This window comes from Lolium rigidum, chromosome 3, assembly GCF_022539505.1.
Source record: "Lolium rigidum isolate FL_2022 chromosome 3, APGP_CSIRO_Lrig_0.1, whole genome shotgun sequence".
NCBI lineage: Eukaryota > Viridiplantae > Streptophyta > Magnoliopsida > Poales > Poaceae > Lolium > Lolium rigidum.
In genome coordinates, this window is record NC_061510.1 from 41,006,202 (window position 1) to 41,025,952 (window position 19,751).

The window sequence follows — 19,751 nt, forward strand, 5'->3', positions numbered from 1 at the left end:
CAACTTTGATTTTTGAGGGTTTTTTCCAAAAAAAAAAAACTAAATCGTAGTCCATGTTTTTTTGTGAAACACATTATATACGCTAGCATATACGTTCATACACTTTTGCACGTATGCACAATCTACCTCTGTAAGCACTTTTGATAGATTGAACCCAATAAACTGATCCAACGAGTGTGATACTTGACAAAAATCGCAGAATCAAAAGCCTAAACCTTCGGTGGTATAATATTGGGCCCTGATACTTGACGGCGTGCCTGCTGCCGCCCGCCTGGGCGGTCTATATGACAATCCAATCCAATCGCTCCTTCATCCCCACCTCCGCAAACCCTAACCTCTGCTTTTTCGTTTCGATTACGGGCATGAAACAACGGAGTCCCACTCATTCTTCCCGAGCCAGATGACGTTCCCGTACGAGGATTTGGTGGCCGAACTGTCCGGCGAGGCGGACAAGCAACCCCCTCTGAAGATCCAACGTACGGATCCGCCCATCGATGTTCAGGAACTGGTGGAGGGCATGGATGCGTGTAAACTGGATGATGTGCACAGACAAAAACTCAAGGCCCTCATGGTCTACGATCCCAAGAGGAAGTGTGATGTCCCTAGCCGCTTCTGCAGCATCCACCTAGCTTGCTTCGACCTTGATGAGAAGTGTGAGTCTCTATGTTCAGAAATCATAACCCCCTCTAGGTGTAGCTATTGACTGAAGCATTCATTCTCTTGTTTGTTCTGATTTGTGATCTTTGATCTTGTTTGATTCACAGCAAACGCTGAAATTGGGCCACGCTATGAACGTGACCGCGACCCTTTTTCTTCAACGACGAGGTTGACTAAATATGTTACAGGAAATACACATTATGAGCTGGCAGATTATTCCACCGAAGTCATTTCCATTAGGGTGGTCAAAGTTGGTCCTGATTACACATACCCGGTTGAGGTTTATGGTACAGTTATCGCCAGGGATGAGATTGACTGCAAATGTGTCTATCTGTTCAATCGGGAAAGAAAGGATGCCCAGACCATCAAGTCAAAGGTAGTTCTCACTTGATTCTGTTTACTCACTTGAATCTGTTTACACGAATGTCATGAGCTGTCTAGTCCAATATGTTACTGAGATAATTCTTTGGTGCAAATTTCACGAGTCAGATACTTACTGGATAGACTTTGTCAAGAAAAAAGTTTAATGAATTTCTATTTCAAATTTGATCCTTTTAAATCTCAGCATTATATTGCTAGCAGCTTGTCATCATGTCCAAGCTTTTGTTTGTTGACATAGGTTCCTAATTACCTGCCCTTTTCATTGTATAAACAACACATTTTCATCAATTCTTATTCCTTTTATTTTTTTGTGAGATTTTCTACACTGAGTCCTGCACTTGTTCAATCTGTTCCTAGTCACATAAAATATTATGTATTTCTCATTTTACCATACAAGCCACATATGTTGAGTATAATTTTAAAACCATTTAAGTTCATCTGGCTAGTCATGGTTTTCATGTCATGTAGTCATGTTTTGATCCTAACTGTTTTTTTTTCTAAACCCTTGCAGAAGGATATGTTAGCTCTGACAGGTCCATACCGAGCATTGGTTACATTATGTTATATGTATTTTGAGTTCGATTTAAAGACCAAGGGCAAGAATCCTGATGATGAAGTGGAGTTTAGCAAAGGTGTAATATCGTACTTTTGCAACCCAGATCGGAGACGCATCATCCATCAGCTACCTAGTTTCCAGAGTACAGTGAAATTGGTACTGCAAAATGTGAAACTTCCAGTGGCAGCTATCCTGAAAGTCAGTGTTGAGAATAAAGAGCCCAATGACCCTCTTGTCCACTTCGATGGTAAAATAACAGCTGGGACTACTAAAAATTATAGACATCATATGGTTCTATATGATAGTAGTGTGCGTAGCGGCAACTTGATGGGAGAAAATGGCTCTCTCGTGTTGAATCGTAATCTGGTAGCTGTCAATGGGTATCCACAAGGACGCACATTCAATGAAGATGAAATACTGGTGTTGTATGTTTGTTTTCTTGATGCTAGTTGTGAGATTGAGGATAAGGATAAGATGGACCCTGAGGAAGAGGATTATGGGCAGGAGGATGAGGACCAAGAAGAGGAAGAGGAAGAGGAAGAGAATGAACCTAAGAATGTTGTCACCCTAGAATACCCTGCAGCTGAGACTGTTTGGGAGCATGGTTCCATCAAACTAACAGTGAAGGTCGATTGGACTGCTGTTCTTGATAGGCTGGTGGGTACTGATTGCTTGCATGGATATCCTTCTGTTCCACAAGGTTGCTCGATTGATTATCGATATGGTATTATCTATGAGTGAGAGTGGCTGTACTTTCTTGTTTGATATGTTTATTCTGCTGGTAGAATTCTGTAAAAACACTGGAGGCAAGCCAGCCTCTCACCCAACTATGTCGTAGTATTGTGCCTACTTCAGAGCGTACTCTTGGTTTCCTTAGAAATGGATGTAATTCTCCTGTTTAAAAAGCTGGATCTTTGTGCTGGTATCTGTAAGTCTGTTTGAAGAACTCCTACAGTGAGCTAAGATTTACTGCATCACTATACCAATTCTTGTATGCATGTCTTTGATCGATACACATAGAAGAGGCTCTCGGGCGGCGCGCGCGAGCCGCTCCAGGGCACCACCAAACCTAAAAGAGAGCCACCCCGATCTACTTCCTCCGGCCGCTGCCGCTGCCGGCATCGGCGGTGGTGGCCGCGCCCGGCCATCGAAGGCGGCGGGCAGGGTCGGCGCGCCCTCGACGGGTTCCTCTCGCGCGGGGTGAGACATCTCCGGGGCGGCATGGTTGGCTTGGGTGTGTGGAGTGGAGGAGCTCGCCGTAGCCGGGCTGGGAGGCGCCGAGGTGAGGAGAGGAGTTGCCTGGCAGGGGAGGCAGCGGAAAGGGAGCGCGGTGGACTCGTCGGTGTGGGCTGGGCCGACAGCGCGGGTCGAGGCGGCGGCGGCCCTGGAGCGCGTCTAGGGAGGCGCTGCGGCCGGCTGCTGCGCGACGCGGGTGTGCGGCGGAGCTTCTCGCCGGCGCTGGCGACGGAGTGGGTGGTGGAGGCGCGGGGGGACCGAGCTGGGTCCATCTGGGCCTGATCTGGATCCTTATGGGCCCGATCTGGGTTCCAGGGGCCAGGTGCCTCGCTCCGCCGTTGGCCAGGAGCGGCCCGACGGAGCACTGGGTTGGAGGCTGCAACCTATCAAGGCTGGAGGTAGGAGATGGCGTCTTTTCGTCTGTCCTTGACGTTGGTGGACCGCGAGACTATGGTTCCGGTGGCGAGGTGCTGCTGCGGCGGCGGTGTGTTCGGCGAGTTTGCTGCCGCAATCCACCAGGTAGCGTGGGTGTTGTGCGACTACACGGATGAAAGTCCATCGCGCCTTGGCGGTGCCAACGACGGCGGCGCCTGTGGGTGTCGTTCCCCTCCTTGGAGGCGTCGTTGAAGTTTGTCTGTTCCTTTAAGTTTGTAAGATTGCGCTATTGGTTGAAGCCAATTATAAGTAGCAATGTTCTGGTAGTTTCGAACCTTTGATAATAGCTCAAGACTCTAGTCAGTTTGAGCTGCAGCTGTAGTACTCGAGACAGTCTTCAATCTGATTGAGATTATCACTAGCCACTTAGCTTCAATCTGATTGAGACTGTTATTCTGAGTGTAATTTGGCTATTATTTTTTTACCATTTCAAGTTAACGATGAAGGGGGCGCTACGTATGTCCTTCTCTATCTGTGAGCAAGGTGTCAATACCCAAGCTGTTGATGTGTACTATATATACTGATACTGTGCAGCCTTGTGAACTTCGGGATTCGAGTGCTGCAGATTTATTTCCAAGTTCTGGGCTTTGCTTCACTATGTTGTGTTCTTGCCGTTGTTTGTTCTGCGCAGACAAATCCATGCTTTGCCTGTTCCAGTGTTCCTTGTTATAAGGGCGCATTAGAATATTTCCATGTGTTGAAGCAATAGAAATTTGCTGGTCTAGACAGCACTCCTGAATTATTATGAGATCTATGATAGCAAAGCGTTAGGTAATTTATCAAGGTTGCGCAATAGAAATTTGCTGGTCTTTCCATTTAGTATATGTACATGTCTGTCTATCATAACCTAAGCAGGTAAGTGCAGCTATGAGCCTATGACTTTGCATTATTGTCATTACAAAATGATGAAACATCTGATGTTATGAAACAAGTGATATATAATTATAAATCAGATGGGAACTCCATTGCCATCTTTACACACAAAAGATGTTGTTCCTGCTGTAAGTTGCTATTGTACGTTTATCTACAGCCCTACTACGTGACATTAATTAAGCAAACAATTAAATTTCCATCTCTGTTATTTTACATACAATCCTTCTTCAAGCTTTGCCCGTCCACGCCCTCAGGTGGCGGTGAAGGAGGAGGGGAGGAAGGAGAAGCCCGGCGGCGGCGGGGATTAGGGTTTCCACTCGGTCGCCACGTGGGGGCGACACGGGTGGGAGGGAGGGGGAATCCAGGTATATCATAAAATTTGGATCATCGTGACAAAAATATCATATCATTGGAGTATAGCTTGAGTGATCCATCATAATCTTGACTATCTCATCGGTTCTCTAATACCACATTGGCGCTCTAGCTTTCTAAACACTAGGTTTGTTAACATACGAATACAAACTTTCTTATATGGTTGGACTAGTTTCACGTCATACTTTCCATAGTATACCATGTGATCCCTTGCAAAACTCCAAGGTCCATGCTTCTCCTGGGGCTCTTGCACTACATACAACTGAAGATGGATGTGTCATTTCACTATTTCAGCACCAGTCAAAGTGATTAGAGGCTAGAGCAAGCATGCGCCGCTGAGCAAAGCACATCGTGGAGACATAACCCAGGCATGCACTGGATCGCGGAATGAGAATTGAACTAGTTTTCCCAATGCCGCTCATCCCTAAGGAATGACCATGCTAGAATAGGAATTGCCCGAGTTTTTGTTGTTACTAGCATACCTGAAGCTTCTGTGAATAGGTAAGAAATTAGCTTGCATATCTGTTTGCTTGGCTATGCTGAGTCATGTGAAAGCTCTAGTATATCCGTTTATGTAAAGAGGAAAATGATATTGATGTCAGACTAGTAGAGAGTAGTAGGTGCGGCTTAAATTATCGGGTGGCCATTGTTTCAATTTGTCCACTTACTGGTCTATAGTATCATGTGGTTACAGTAAAAAAAATGGAATTTTACAGACAGTGACAAGTGACCATGTGGTTTTTTTTTTTAGAGAAAAGTAAGTTTCCTCTACTGACTTGTGCTGTCTCACACTTTCAGAAGAAAAAATGCCTCTATGTGGGGAGGAGATTTCGCGCACATAACACTAGTGATTCTTTTATTAAAAAAATCAAAACCACACTTCTGAGTTGCAGACGATTCTGGAAAAATTCGGATATCCCACAAACTATCGATTGAAAATAATGTGTATTTTAGATTATAGAAAAATGATATAATTATGGATCTGAGTATAGTGATTTCAAATCTCCAAACAATCAGACTTTGCCAATTTTGTGTAGTTCAGAATACAAAATATTTCGAATTGAGAATTTGCACGTTCGTGGAATACATCATTAGCCACTTTAAAATTTGATTTCACAAATTTTAAAAACATTTAAATATAATTTTCGTTTTTTTAATATGCCAGGAGCACTGGAGCTCGAGCTAGAGAGCCAAAAATGACTTTCCATCTCTGTGGTGCTTACAATAAGTTGTACTCTCTTAACGATCGATGTTAGACCGAAAATAAGCAGTGGGTCTTTTTTTAGAGCAATACGCAGTGGGTCTTTTTTCTGAGAGTACGCAGTGGGTCTTGGGTACTCATGAATCTTGTAAATTGTCGGCCCCAAAATTCATATTTCTAGTGCTTCAAAAGTTCTGGAAAAGAAAATTGTGGATAGAGCGCACACGCATGTATATATGTGTGTGTCATTTTTCATACCCAAATTTAAAACCATGTAGCTTAAGCAAAAATGACAAGTCTTAGATGAACACTCTAAAGGAAACTCCCTCCCTCCTCCCGCCACCCAAAAAAAATCTGTAACTTAGAGGTCAAGCAACAGGTGATGGCGTTACGAAAAAAACAAATCACTTTTCCTCGTCCTAAAAAACCAGTGTGGCACAGAAAACAAATCTCCCTGAACCGACCACTCAAGCGAGCCCCGGTCCATACGACCCCAGACTGTGCCCTACACGCCTTCGGTTCCCCACCATCGTAAGAGCATCTCCAGCAGAGGTGCCAAATCACGGCGCGCTAAAATGGCTTTGCAGCGCGCTGTATCCTCATTTAGCGCGCTGTTGGACATTTCTCCTCCACCGGAAGTGCTAGATAGCCGCGCGCCGAAAACAGAAAACTTTTCCCCCAACAGTGCGCTAACATGCAGCGCGCAGGCGCCGGCGCAAACAGATTTCTCAAACAACAATATGATCAACAAGATCAAACAAACCCAGATAATACAACAAACAATATGATGCGATCAAATGCGCCACCCTATGTTCTCTCCTATGCACTTCACAAGAACTCCCATAAAGTTAAAACCGGAGCAGTCCACATCTTTGACGCGATTTTCTTCTATGATCATATTATGCATGATGACACAAGCGGTCATGATGTACCAAGTGCAATCTTGGTCCCAAAATCTAGCCAGCCCTCTCACAATAGCAAATTGGGCTTGCAAAATCCCAAATGCTCTCTCCACATCTTTTCCTAGCCGCCGCTTGTGCACTGTGATATTTGGTTTCTTTCTTACTTGAGGGTTTAACCACCGGCTTCACAAATGTTTGTCATTTTGGGTAGATGTCATCGGCAAGATAGTAGCCATAGTTGTACTTGTGCCCATTTGCTTCAAACTCTACTTGTGGCTCTTCACGCAATGCAATCCTGTTCATAAGTGGTGATCATTGAATAACATTGATGTCATTACACAACCCACAAAAAAGGATGCCAAATTCAAGTCTCATAATCTGCCACGGCTTCAAGGATGATAGTAGAAACTTTATTATGCCCTTTGAATTGTTCATGCCAAGCCACGGGACAATTCTTCCAACTCCAATGCATACCATCAATAGAGCCAAGCAATCCCGGAAACCCCCGAGCCTTGTTCTCCTCCAATAGTCTAGCCGTGTCTGCCTCATTGGGGGCTCTCAGATAGGTTGCACCAAACACCCGCACAATTGCAACGGCAAATCATTTGACACACTTGATGGCTTGACTCTCACTCATAGCCAAATGGTCATCAACTAGATCCGCTGGTATATCGTATGCCAAAATACGCAAGACGGCAGTCACCTTTTAGAAGGTGCTATGCCCAAGTTCTCCGGCATCATTTCTCCGTTGCTAAAAAAACCCGTCATACTTGGCCACCTCTTTGGCGATGCGCTTGAACAAGTCAATGCTCATGCGAAAACGCTGCCTCTAGGAATATTGGCTGTTCATTGAAATACTTCTCCATCAGGTTATTGTGTCCTTTGATTCTTTCCCACCACAACTTTCGCCTACCAAAAACAGAGCCGCTGCACTTCGGTCCTTTGTCCGTGCGAGTGCACAAAGCCAATAGCACCATCATGTACACTTCTTCCTCAATATCAAATTCAACATCGAATGAATCATATCTCTATAGAGCATATGCAAATTGAATTCATTTTATCTATCCATCTAAATCCAAATTTCTCAAGAAAAATAGCCGACGCGGAGGAGGAAAGATACCTTGCGGCAATTTCGCCGAGCACGTTGTGCACCAGTGCGCCATCGTGCGATGAACCTTGTCGAGGACATTATGACCCTGGGGGGCGATGCGGCGACGACGACACTGAAGAAGAGGGCGCGGCGGCGGTGAAACCGAACAAGAGGGCGCGGCGACCTCGGGGACGCTTCATGGAGGCACGGCGGCCACGGATCTACAGCAGGAGCTCCGAGGAAAGCGGCGGCGATGCGATATTTTTTGGCGGTGGTGGCGTAATGGTGGAAGTGGAAATGGGGGATGAAGAGGGCGCGGGGAAGATTCAGGGCGGCAGTTGGGTGTTCACGCGAGAGCGAGGGAGATAGCGCGCGTGACAAGGGATTAACCTGTCAATGCCTACGGGTTGTAGACTAGGGTTTTAGTCGGAAGTAGAGGGCAAGTAGATCTCGAAGGTTTCAGCCGAAAAGTGCTCGACGATATGAAAACTAGGGTTTGTGAGACAATGAATCGATGCTTTCTTTGTCCCTCGACTCCCCTTATATAGGAGGCGGAGCCGAGGGATTCGTAATACACAAGTTACAGAGTCCGGGAGGGTTTCTAACTCATCCCGCAAGATTACAAGTATTGCTTCCTAATACAACTCTAGCTTTCCTTAATAATAATTTGGGCTTTCGATTCTTCTTATCCTTCGGGTCGTGGGCCTTCAGTAAACCCCGGGTACCATCTTCGGCAGGTCCATTGGGGATGCCTATGTCAGTAGCCCCCGAGATTTTGCTTGAATCGCAGAGTCAGGGAAAATCTCCAACTTTATATTCGTTCAATAGCTCTGAACTTTATCACATATCTTTGGGTATGAAATTATATATTGTACAGGGATAATGGTAGTTGGGGCTAGTTCATCTGACGGATCAGGTACTAGTTAACTGCTCTAGTAGCAATCCGCAAAAACCTACTTCAAGATCACGTCCCTAGACATGATCTCGGGATACTGGTGTAATCTTCGACAGGTGCCGCTTAAGGTCTTACCATTCTGTCGAGTCTCAGTCATATTTTATCGGGTACCTAACGCGTCCGTTAGGATTTTTCTTCGTATCTGTTGATACGGAAAAAAGTAGCAAACCGACGTCAGAGACGGCGCCACGCCACACAGAACGGATCTGGGGTCTTACCTTCGCAAAGTTTTACGGCATTCAGAAATTGTTCGCAACTTTGGCGTTCTGAGAATATATTGTCGAGTGCTTTTTCGGCTGTTGGAATAGCACATTTTATTGAGTCAACGGATGACTTATATTGTCTTCCCGATGGGAGTATATGTAGAGTTATTTATATAACTCGAAATATGCTCACTTGTTCTTCCTTCTCTCTCTTTTTTATAATTTCATCGGGCACGCGAACAGCATTCTCGATGGGAGTAGCCCCCGAGGCTACAGCCAAGGACTTGTACTTGGGTGTAGGCTCAACGCCTTACGTTGCTATATTTTCCTTCTTTCTCGAAGTTTTCATATATGTCGGGTGCGCGAACAGCGCTCCCGATGGGAGTAGCCCCCGAGGCTATGAGCAAATGCTTGTATTTGATCATAGGCTCTCGCCATTTCTATTTTGTCATTCTCGAATTTTTCATTGTTCCAAAGTAGCCCCCGAGCATTTGATCAAAAACTTGTATTTGACCAAAGGCTCTCGTAATAATCAACAATCTTCTGCTGTCGCCATTATTATGAAGCTGCTTAGCCGAATTTTTCTCTTGCCAAGGTGACATCATTGCTGACGATAGCCATGACCGCTGTATCGGGAAAACGCGAGAACTGCTCTCTCTCTTTGCCCTGCGGGCCCAAATTGCTCATCAAGTTGACACGTCGTGCAAGTGGGAGACACACGTCCTCCACTTTTCCTGGCGCACGTACTGTAGCTCCTGTTCCTTCTCGTCTGAATGAAATTACTTTTTACCCCTTGTCCACGTGTACACCATCTATCCCGCAATCTCTTCATCCAACGGTGCGTCGATTCACCGCACCTCTATTTAAGGTCATCGTCTTCCTCCGTCAATACTTTCGCTCGCACCACATCTCTGCTTCTCCTCTGCAAAATCCTCCACTGCTCCCATTGCTTCAAGCGCTCAACCACGTTTCGCACCTTTCTCCTCGACGCTCCTTGATGCCACCTTGTGCACGTCTGACCAGGCATAGCACTCCCGAATCCAAGATGGCCACCGAAGATCTGGAGTGGGAGAGATCCAAGATCTCCAACCAGGATATGAACCTGCAAAAGAAGCTGGGGTTCACCAAGAAGGAGAACGCGCTGCGTTTCCCCAAGGAGGAGAGCTATCCATCGCCTCCAATCGAGTACCGGGTCAGTTTTGTTGACCATCTCATCCGCGGTCTTTCTCCCCCTATCCACGAGTTTCTTCGAGGTCTTCTTTTTGTCTATGGGCTTCCGCTGCATCAGCTGACGCCCAATTCCATCCTGCACGTGTCGATTTTTATCACACTGTGTGAATGCTTCCTCAGAGTCCAAACTAATTGGGCTCTGTGGAAGCGCATTTTCTGCCTCCACCGTAATGGCTCCCACAACGTCGCCTATAACATCGGCGGCGTTGTTATCTGTGTTCGTTCTGACGTCGAGTACTTCAACGTCAAATTCCCCGACTCCGTCCAAGGGTGTCGCAAGAGATGGCTCTATGTGCATGAAGAAAGCTCCGACTCAGTGGAGAACAATATCGCCCCTTTCGACGGAGGATCCAAGATCCTTCACCGCCGTTCCTGAGATGCTGAAGCCACGGAAGATGAGAAATTGGCGACAGAGGCGCTGATGACTCGCATCCACGAGCTCCAGAACACCCGTGGTAAGGAACTGTCGGGTATTCAGATCACCGCCTATTTCCTTAGGATTAGAGTGCAGCCTCTCCAAGCTCACAAAAATCCCCTTTGGATGTACGCTGGTGAGGAAGACGTCGACAGGCTCTCCAAAGACCTTCCTGTGAAGGATTTGGAGAAACTGATCCGAAGGATCTCATCGCTCAGCAAGAAGGATACCATTCCATCCTCTTGCCGCATTACGCCATATAGTGGCGCCAATCCCCGTCCCGAGATAATTGCTCCTCTTAACTACTATATTGCCTTCTCGAGTTTTTAGTATTTGTCGACTACTATCTTTGCTAGCGTCTTTTGCATAACTTTTTGTCGATACTTTTTATTTTTTGCAGAACCACCCTGTTCTGGCTTCTCTTCCTCCTCTTCCTGAAGGTGGAGAAGTCGAAGAACGTACCATTGTCGACGAGGACCCCCAGGGTACTTCTCGCCCTGAGAGTGAAGTCGCGGGTTCTCAAAAATCTGCGGCTTCCTCTGAAAAAGAAGCCGAGTCTGAGGCCACTGCCTCAACACACTCCCTTCCTTCCGCTGTTTCTCCAAGGAACAAGAGGAAAAGGGATGAAGTCACCGATTCCGGCACCTCCAAAGCCGAAGAAGCTGGTCCTTCCGAAAGGAAAACAGCTTTCAACCCTTACGATGATGCCCTTGTCAGCTCGTAAGTTCTCTATTATTCTTTGTTGTTTCGCTCTCGATGTTTTTTGTCTATGTTGATTCTTATATTGTTTCCATTTTATTGCAGCGGCGATGAGGGTGAAGATCAACCTATTGACGCGACTGCTCGAACGAGTACGTCGCGTACTTTAGTTGTTTCTGAAGCTCAGGCTGATGGAGATGAATCTTCGCCTCCTTAGCAAAACACCGAGCATCCGACTCCACCTGCAAGCCCCCGTGCCCCTTCGCCAAAGAGGGCAAGGGTCGAGCCAGTCACGGAGCCTGCCCTACAACTTGGTGGCTCCATGACTCCTCCTCTGGATGATGTAAGTTCCTCACTTCTCCTCTTTTGTGCAAAGTACTTTTCGATTCTATCGACTCTTTGTTGTTTGCTTCTTTTTTGCTTTTTGCTGTCGAGCTTTTTACTATATTGATGCTTTCTTTCTCTATCTTTCTTTGTCAGCCTTTGATTAAGGAGTTCATCCGTTTCGGTACCCAATTCGTCGGGTACCGTGACCATGCTAACAAAGCCGAAGGTAATATTTTGCTACTTCTTCTGGCAAATGACCTCTCCCTCCTTTCTTGTCATGATTTCGATTGGTGTCGACTATTTTGGCAGAAAACCTTGTGGAAGCCAACAAGCGTGCTGATGCACTTGCTCGAAAACTGGAGCAAAGTGAAAAGGCTCGTAAAAAGGCTGAAACAGATGCTAAGAAGGCCAAAGCATATGCCGCTGCTGTCGAAGATCTTCGAAAAAGACTTCATGACGCGGAAACTGCCTTGAGCGACAACATCTCCGAGCAAGCTGTTCGTGAAGCTGATGTCCTTAGTCGCTTGCAATCGCAAAGTCGATGTTTTGTCAGTAAGCCCTCCAATCTTTGCTACTTCTTCGGGTTATCAAATTTATCCTTGCGCAATCTTTGACGATCTTTCTTTTGCTTCTTTGTAGGGAAAACACATCAAGATTTTGATTTGGAGTGTCCTGAAGGTGATCAGCTGCTTGACGAGCTTTCCCTTCTTGAATTTCATGCAGAAGAAGCACGCGAAGGCCTTGCTGAAGCCAGAGCAGGTCTGTCGCGTCTTTTTCCTTATTTCTTCCCGAAGACACAAGAGCCCAAGATTTTCACAAATCTCGCCAAGCACTTCAACTCTCAAGAAGATCTTGGGCTTAAACTTCGCCAAGAAGGCCTGAAGATTGGCGTCGAGGGCACCATTGCTCTGGTTGCTGACAACTAGCAAGACGTCGACTGGGCCAAAGTTGGCGAGGTAAAGGAGATGGAGACGAAGAAATGGCAATCTCTGATCAAGGCTGCCAAGCCTAACTCCAAGCCAATCCTTGCCTTCCTCGGTTGCAAGCCAACTCCTACGCCAAGCTCATCCAAGCCGGAGGTCAAGTAGACCACCCTGACTTTCTTATTTTTTCTTTTTCTTTTTTCCTTTTAATGCTGTCGCCAAAGTAGCTTTTGGCGACACTTCTCCCACTAGTTCGCTAGGGTGTCCTCCATTGTAATGCCTTGTAAATATTCTGAGAATCAATGGAATTCTATTTTGCTTGATGATTGATGTCGAACCTTTTGTTTTCAGTTGATATTTGATAACTACACTTCAACTCTTCGTCCCTCCGATGTTTTTCCTGCTTCCTCTCGCTCGAAGAAAACGCCTATTGATAATGATATTGGTGAAGATTCCTCGAGTAAGGGTTCAGCGCAGGACTTGGAGGAACTTCGTCAGCAACTTCAGTATGCGCAGAAGCAAACACTTGTGATGATGGAGCAGTGTCGAAAGTCATCCGAAAAAGAGAAGGTTGCACTGCAGCAGGCTCAGGAAGCCATAGCTGCCAAGGAAGCCGCCATTTCTAAAGCTGCAAAGGCTACCACTCGAGAGAATTTTATGCTCGAGTTGATGAATGAAGCCAGTTTGGATATGTCAGGTATGCTTTCGCAAACCAAAACTTCTTCTGTTTTTTCGCTGTTTCCTCCTTTGAAATTTTTGTGCTGTCGCCAAATAGGTTCCTTTCTAGACACTGCTGCCGAAGACCAAAGGGTAAACACAAGGACGAACCTCCTGGTTAACCTTTCACTTGACCATGGTTCTCTGTTCTAGGCCACTCCAGAATGCACCCGACAAATTGTCAGATTTCAAGACCGCGCTTGTCAAGTTTGCGAGTTCCTTGATTTCTGTACAAAAACCTTGTCTTTGGTTTACAGCACCATGTTTCCTCGGAACGAGATACCAGACACCCTTCCTGCTCTGATGGAAAAATTTCGGGATGCCCCTCGTATCCATAATTTTGTGCGAGGTCAACTGTCTGCTGGAGCAAGATTCGCCATGATTATGATACAAATCTGCTACCGAAAATTAGATCTGACGAAGATTGTCGCCAAGTGTCTGGCCAAGCAGTCGAAACGAAAAAGGAACATTGATAAGATCAACGATATTGTAACTCCTGTTGCCGAAGAGATGATGGACGAACTTCTTCGGATGGACTCTGAGTTCTTCGTCCGAGGGAGCTATGTTGAACATACGACAACTGCTGCAAGCAACAAAGGGTTAACCATAGACAGTATATTGGGTATCAACTGAGTTGTACTATATTGCGAGAAGTCATATATTTTTTGTATCGAATTCTCTTTGATGATGAAGTTGTATATATTGTAAAGTGTACTCTATATTGTGAAGCCCCCGAGCCTTTTGGCCGGAGCTCTGGTTTATTTTGTCGTCTCGATGGATTTTCTATTTTGCGAGAGTATATATATTTTTTGTTGCCATGGGTTATGAGCCCCCGAGCCTGTCGAAGAAGAAAGATGTATATCACCAATATCTTCTACTATATTGCAGCACCGCGAGCCCGCCTCATTAAAAACCTTTTCATCCCCACTCGGTGCCCTGAAAAGGAAAAGAGTGCGTCTGAAAACTCGCGGGCGTTTCAGTACATTGTATTTTTACAAAGGAGGACTATATTTCGACTCTAAGCGTAGAACCGCCTGAGTTGCGCCACGTTCCAGGGGGTTTTCTCGGGAACTCCTGTCTTCTTGTCCTTTATCCTGTACGCTCCTCCTTCGATTACTTACGTGACGATGTAAGGGCCAAGTCATGGTGACTCGAGTTTTTCAGTGCTGTTTTGGTTGAGTCGTAAAACTAGGTCTCCAACCTGGAAGGATCTTGGCCGCAAACATCGACTATGGTAATTTTTCAGATCTTGCTGGTACTTGGTGACCCGTGATAGTATTTCATCTCGAGCTTCGTCAAGTGCATCGACATCGTCCTCTAATACTCTTCTGGACGCTTCTTCATCGTACTCCGTGACTCTTGGAGAATCATGCTCTGTTTCTATCGGCAGTACTGCCTCTACTCCATGGACCCAAAAAACGGAGTTTCTTGTGTCGTTGTATTTGGCGTTGTTCGAATACTCCACAATACACTTGGCAATTCTTCTGGCCAAGTATGTCGAGCTTTTTCCAGCGGTCCTAACAAGCGCTTCTTGATACCATTGCAGATGATACCATTAGCTTTCTCGACTTGACCATTGGTTTGCGGGTGCCCAACTGACGTGAAGTGCAATTTGATGCCTACTTCTGTGCAGTATGCCTTGAATTCCTTGGATGTAAAGTTACTGCCATTGTCCGTGACGATGCTATGAGGTACTCCAAACCGAAAAACAATGCTTTTCACGAACTTTATTGTTGATGCTGCGTCTGGTGAATTTATTGGCTTTGCTTCTATCCATTTGGTGAATTTGTCGACAGCGACGAGCATATACTCGTATCCTCCTGGCGAAGCCTTGTGTAACTTTCCCACCATATCGAGGCCCCATTGAGCAAAGGGCCAAGACAACGGTATTGGCATCAGCTCTGCTGCCGAAGAGTGAGGCTTCGCGGCAAATCTCTGGCACGCATCACAAGTTCGTACTATCTCCTTCGCATCCTCGATTGATGTCAACCAGTAAAATCCAGCTCGAAAAACCTTGGCCGCAATAGCTCGACTGCTCGCGTGATGACCACATATCCCCTCGTGTACGTCCTTCAGGATTATCCTTCCTTCTTCGGGTGTAACGCACCTTTGTAACACACCCGAAATGCTTCGCTTGTACAGCTCCCCTTTGACCACCGTAAAAGCTTTGGATCGTCTAATAACTCGCCTTGCTTCAACTGGGTCGTCGGGTATTTCTTTCCTTAAGATGTATGATATGTACGCTTGCATCCATGGGACCTGTACCATCATCACTAGCTCATGTTCCTCTTCTTCTTCTAGTGCTTCTTTAGGGGTTGTCGAGGTTTTCTCATCCTTCTGCTTCTTCTGTGCCTTCTTCGGCTGTGTAGACCTCTCGGTTATCTCTTCCCAGAACACACCTAGTGAAATTGCGAGGCACTGCGACCCGATGTTTGCGAGAACATCGGCTTCATCATTGCTCAGCATGCTGATGTGATTTACCTCGCATCCATCAAATAATTTCTCGAGCTCATTGTACACTTCCTTGTATGCCACCATGCTATCATTGATTGCATCACATTGGTTCATGACTTGCTGAGCCACCAATTGTGAGTCGCCAAAGATTTTTAATCGAGTTGCCCCACAAGCCTTCGCCATCTTCATCCTGTGTATAAGAGCTTCATATTCTGCTTCATTGTTAGACGCGTTTGGGAACGTCATCTGTAAAACATATTTTAATTTTTCGCCTTCAGGTGATATGAGTATCACGCCTGCTCCAGCTCCTTCTACCCTCTTAGACCCGTCGAAGTTCATCGTCCAAGTTCTCGATAAATCCGGGGGTCCTGTGTTTTGCAACTCCATCCACTCTGTGATGAAATCTGGCAAAATTTGCGACTTTATTGCTTTTCTTTTTTCGTACGTGATGTCCCGAGGAGAAAGTTCTATTCCCCAAAGGGAGACACGACCTGTAGCTTCTGGATTGTTTAGTATGTTGGATAGAGGCGCCTCGTTGACCACTATTATCGGATGCGCCGAAAAATAGTGCCGCAATTTTCTTACGATTGTAAACACTCCATATGCTAGCTTCTGGTACTGCGGGTACCGCTGTTTTGAAGGTGATAAAACTTCACTGATGAAATATACCGGCCTCTGAACTCCATGAAGTTTTCCTTCTTCTTCTCTTTCGACAACAAGTGTCGTGCTGACCACCTGAGGTGTGGCTGCAATATATAACAGGAGAGGCTCCTTTTCTTTAGGCGCCACCAAGATTGGTGGTGTCGAAATTGTGCGCTTGAGATCTTCGAAAGCCCGATCTGCCTCTTCATTCCACTGGAACTTCTTTCCCTGCTTGATTAAGGCGTAGAACGGTAACGCCTTTTCTCCCAGCCTGGCGACGAATCTGCTTAAAGCTGCGACTCGCCCAGTTAACTCTTGTATTTCTTTCAACTTTGTTGGCTTCCTCATTATTACGATAGCTTGGATTTTTTCGGGATTAGCTTCAATCCCTCTTGCTGAGACTAGGAACCCGAGAAGTTCTCCTGCAGGGACGCCGAAAGAACACTTCGTCGGATTCAGCTTGAGACAAAACTTGTCAAGGCTGTCGAAAGTTTCCTTCAGGTCCTCGATTAGTGTTGCCCCTTTTTTGTCGTTATGACGACATCATCAATGTACACTTGTACATTTTTCCCAATCTGTGTTGCTAAGCACTTCTGCATCATCCGCTGATATGTTGCTCCCGCGTTTTTCAGACCAAAGGGCATTGTTCTGTAGCAAAACACGTCGTAAGGTGTAATGAACGATGTTTTGACCTCATCCTCTTATTTCAATCTAATCTGGTTATAACCAGAGTATGCATCCAGGAAGGAAAGACATTCACATCCTGCCGTGGAGTCAATAATTTGATCGATCCTTGGGAGGGGAAAGTGATCCTTTGGGCAGTGTTTGTTGAGACACGTAAAGTCGACACACATGCGAAGGACTTTAGTGTTTTTCTTCGGAACCAACACTGGGTTTGCTACCCACGTGGCCTCTGTATGCAGCTCCTTAATGAAACCAGCTTCTCTTAGTCGATCAATCTCTCGACAAAGATAGCTTTACGGTTTGGCTCCGAAAACGCCGCAAAGGTTGTTTGATTGGTCTCGCCATTGGATCCAAGTTTAGGTGGTGCTCGGCAAGTTCCCCGGGTACTCCCGGCATGTCAGCCTGGACACCATGCGAAGATTTTCCAAAGGCTCACGGAGGAACTCGACGAGCGCGCTTTCCTATGCGAGGTCCATGTCTCGTCGCGATAGACGTCGTCTTCTTCGGTCCGTTCGGTGAATCTGCACCTCCTTGGAATCTTTCGCAGTGTTGAAGGTTGGTTCTTTGTTAGGCCTTCCTACATCTGGCAGCACATCATAATCAGTCGTAAGCCTTGACGCCATGTATTCTGCTTGCATCCCAAAAGTTTCTGACAGTCGATAAAAATCCTTGTCACATTTATCGGCTAGCGCGAAGCTTCCTTTGACCTTGATTGTTCCCTTAGGTCCAGGTAACCTCCATAACAAGTATGTGTAATGTGGTACTGCCATAAACCTGGCATATGCTGGTCGTCCCAACAAGGCGTGATACTGCGACGGGAAATCCACGACTTCAAACTCCAGTCTCTCTATTCTGTAATTTTCTCGGGTCCCAAACTGAACGTCGAGGTTGATCTTCCCTAACGGATAACTTGGCTTCTCTGGCGTGATGCCATGGAAACGTGTGTCGGTTGGTTTCAGATTTGCTAGAGATATGTTCATCTTCCTTACTGTATATGCGTACATAAGGTTTAGACTGCTGCCTCCATCTATGAATACTCGAGATACATCGAATCCTACGATTACTGCTGGTAGGATAAGTGCTGACTGCCCTGGTCGAGGAACTTGCTGCGGGTGATCCGCTATTGTGAAGCCAATGTCTTGCCCTAACCAATTTAGGTACTCAATCATTGGTGGAGGCATCTTCTCTGCCATGAACACCTGTCGTGAGATTACTTTCTGAGCTCTATTGGACGGCCTACCCTTCTGAATCATCGAGACTGCTCCGTTGGAGTTGGGATCGACGTATGGAGGTGGTTGTGGTGCTGCCGCTATTCTGAGCTGGTGTTGATTTTCGTCCGTAATTGCGGGTGGAGGTGGCAAGTGGATCTCATTCCTGGGCCCTTGAGGATTTCTATTTGTCGTCTGAGCATTGGCTTGCCCTGCAAACCTTAGCATTGCCTAAAAATTTCGACAGTCCTTCTGCAGGTTGATACGTCTCCAACGTATCGATAATTTCTTATGTTCCATGCTACTTTATTGATGATACCTACATGTTTTATACATACTTTATGTCATATTTATGCATTTTCCGGCACTAACCTATTAACGAGATGCCGAAGAGCCAGTTGTTGTTTTCTGCTGTTTTTGGTTTCGTAAATCCTAGTAAGGAAATATTCTCGGAATTGGACGAAATCAACGCCCAGGATCTTATTTTTCCACGAAGCTTCCAGAAGTCCGGAGAGAAAACGAAGTGGGGCGACGAGGCGGCCACACGCTAGGGCGGCGCGGCCCAAGCCCTGGCCGCGCCGGCCTGTTGTGTGGGCCCCTCGTGGCGCCCCCTGACCTACCCTTCCGCCTACTTAAGCCTTCGTCGATAATAACTCCGCACCGAGAGCCACGATACGGAAAACCTTCCAGAAACGCCGCCGCCGCCAATCCCATCTCAGGGGATTCAGGAGATCGCCTTCGGCACCCTGCCGGAGAGGGGAATCATCTCCCGGAGGACTCTACACCGCCATGGTCGCCTCTGGAGTGATGTGCGAGTAGTTCACCCCTGGACTATGGGTCCATAGCAGTAGCTAGATGGTCGTCTTCTCCTAATTGTGCTATCATTGTTGGATCTTGTGAGCTGCCTAACATGATCAAGATCATCTATCTGTAATGCTACATGTTGCGTTTGTTGGGATCCGATGAATAATGAATGCTATGTTATGTTGATTATCAATCTATCATCTATGTGTTGTTTATGATCTTGCATGCTCTCCGTTGCTAGTAGAGGCTCGGCCAAGTTTTTGCTTGTAACTCCAAGAGGGAGTATTTATGCTCGATAGTGGGATCATGGCTCCATTAAATCTGGGAGTGACGAAGAACCTCTAAGGTTGTGGATGTGCTGTTGCCACTAGGGATAAAACATCAATGCTATGTCTAAGGATATATTTGTTGATTACATTACGCACCATACTTAATGCAATTGTCTCGTTGTTTGCAACTTAATACCTGAAGGGGTTCGGATGATAACCTGAAGGTGGACTTTTTAGGCATAGATGCATGCTGGATAGCGGTCTATGTACTTTGTCGTAATGCCCAATTAAATCTCACACTACTCATCATAACATGTATGTGCATGGCCATGCCCTCTTTATTTGTCAATTGCCCAACTGTAATTTGTTCACCCAACATGCTTATTCTTACCGGAGAGACACCACTAGTGAACTGTGGACCCCGGTCCATTCTTTTACATCGAATACAATCAATCGCAATACTCGTTCTACCGTTCTCTCGCAAACATCATCATCCACACTATACATCTAATCCTTTG

General features: G+C 46.1%; 1 protein-coding gene across 1 annotated transcript; it reads left to right on the forward strand.

Moving 5' to 3' along the window:
- Window positions 1–301: 301 nt before the first annotated feature.
- LOC124695784 lies at window positions 302–2,580 on the forward strand. The gene is made up of 3 exons (XM_047228598.1): window positions 302–653; window positions 765–1,033; window positions 1,550–2,580. The coding sequence occupies exons 1-3, from the start codon at window positions 401–403 to the stop codon at window positions 2,333–2,335; spliced, it is 1,308 nt and encodes a 435-aa protein (XP_047084554.1). The 5' UTR covers window positions 302–400; the 3' UTR covers window positions 2,336–2,580.
- Window positions 2,581–19,751: the final 17,171 nt, after the last annotated feature.

What these genes read in the sequence shown, in the direction of transcription:
- LOC124695784 (XM_047228598.1), top strand. Translation starts at nt 401, where the DNA reads ATGACGTTCCCGTACGAGGATTTGGTGGCCGAACTGTCCGGCGAGGCG. An exon ending in CTTCGACCTTGATGAGAAGT is followed by an intron (nt 654 to 764) that starts GTGAGTCTCTAT and finishes TTTGATTCACAG; the next exon opens with CAAACGCTGAAATTGGGCCA. An exon ending in CCCAGACCATCAAGTCAAAG is followed by an intron (nt 1,034 to 1,549) that starts GTAGTTCTCACT and finishes AAACCCTTGCAG; the next exon opens with AAGGATATGTTAGCTCTGAC.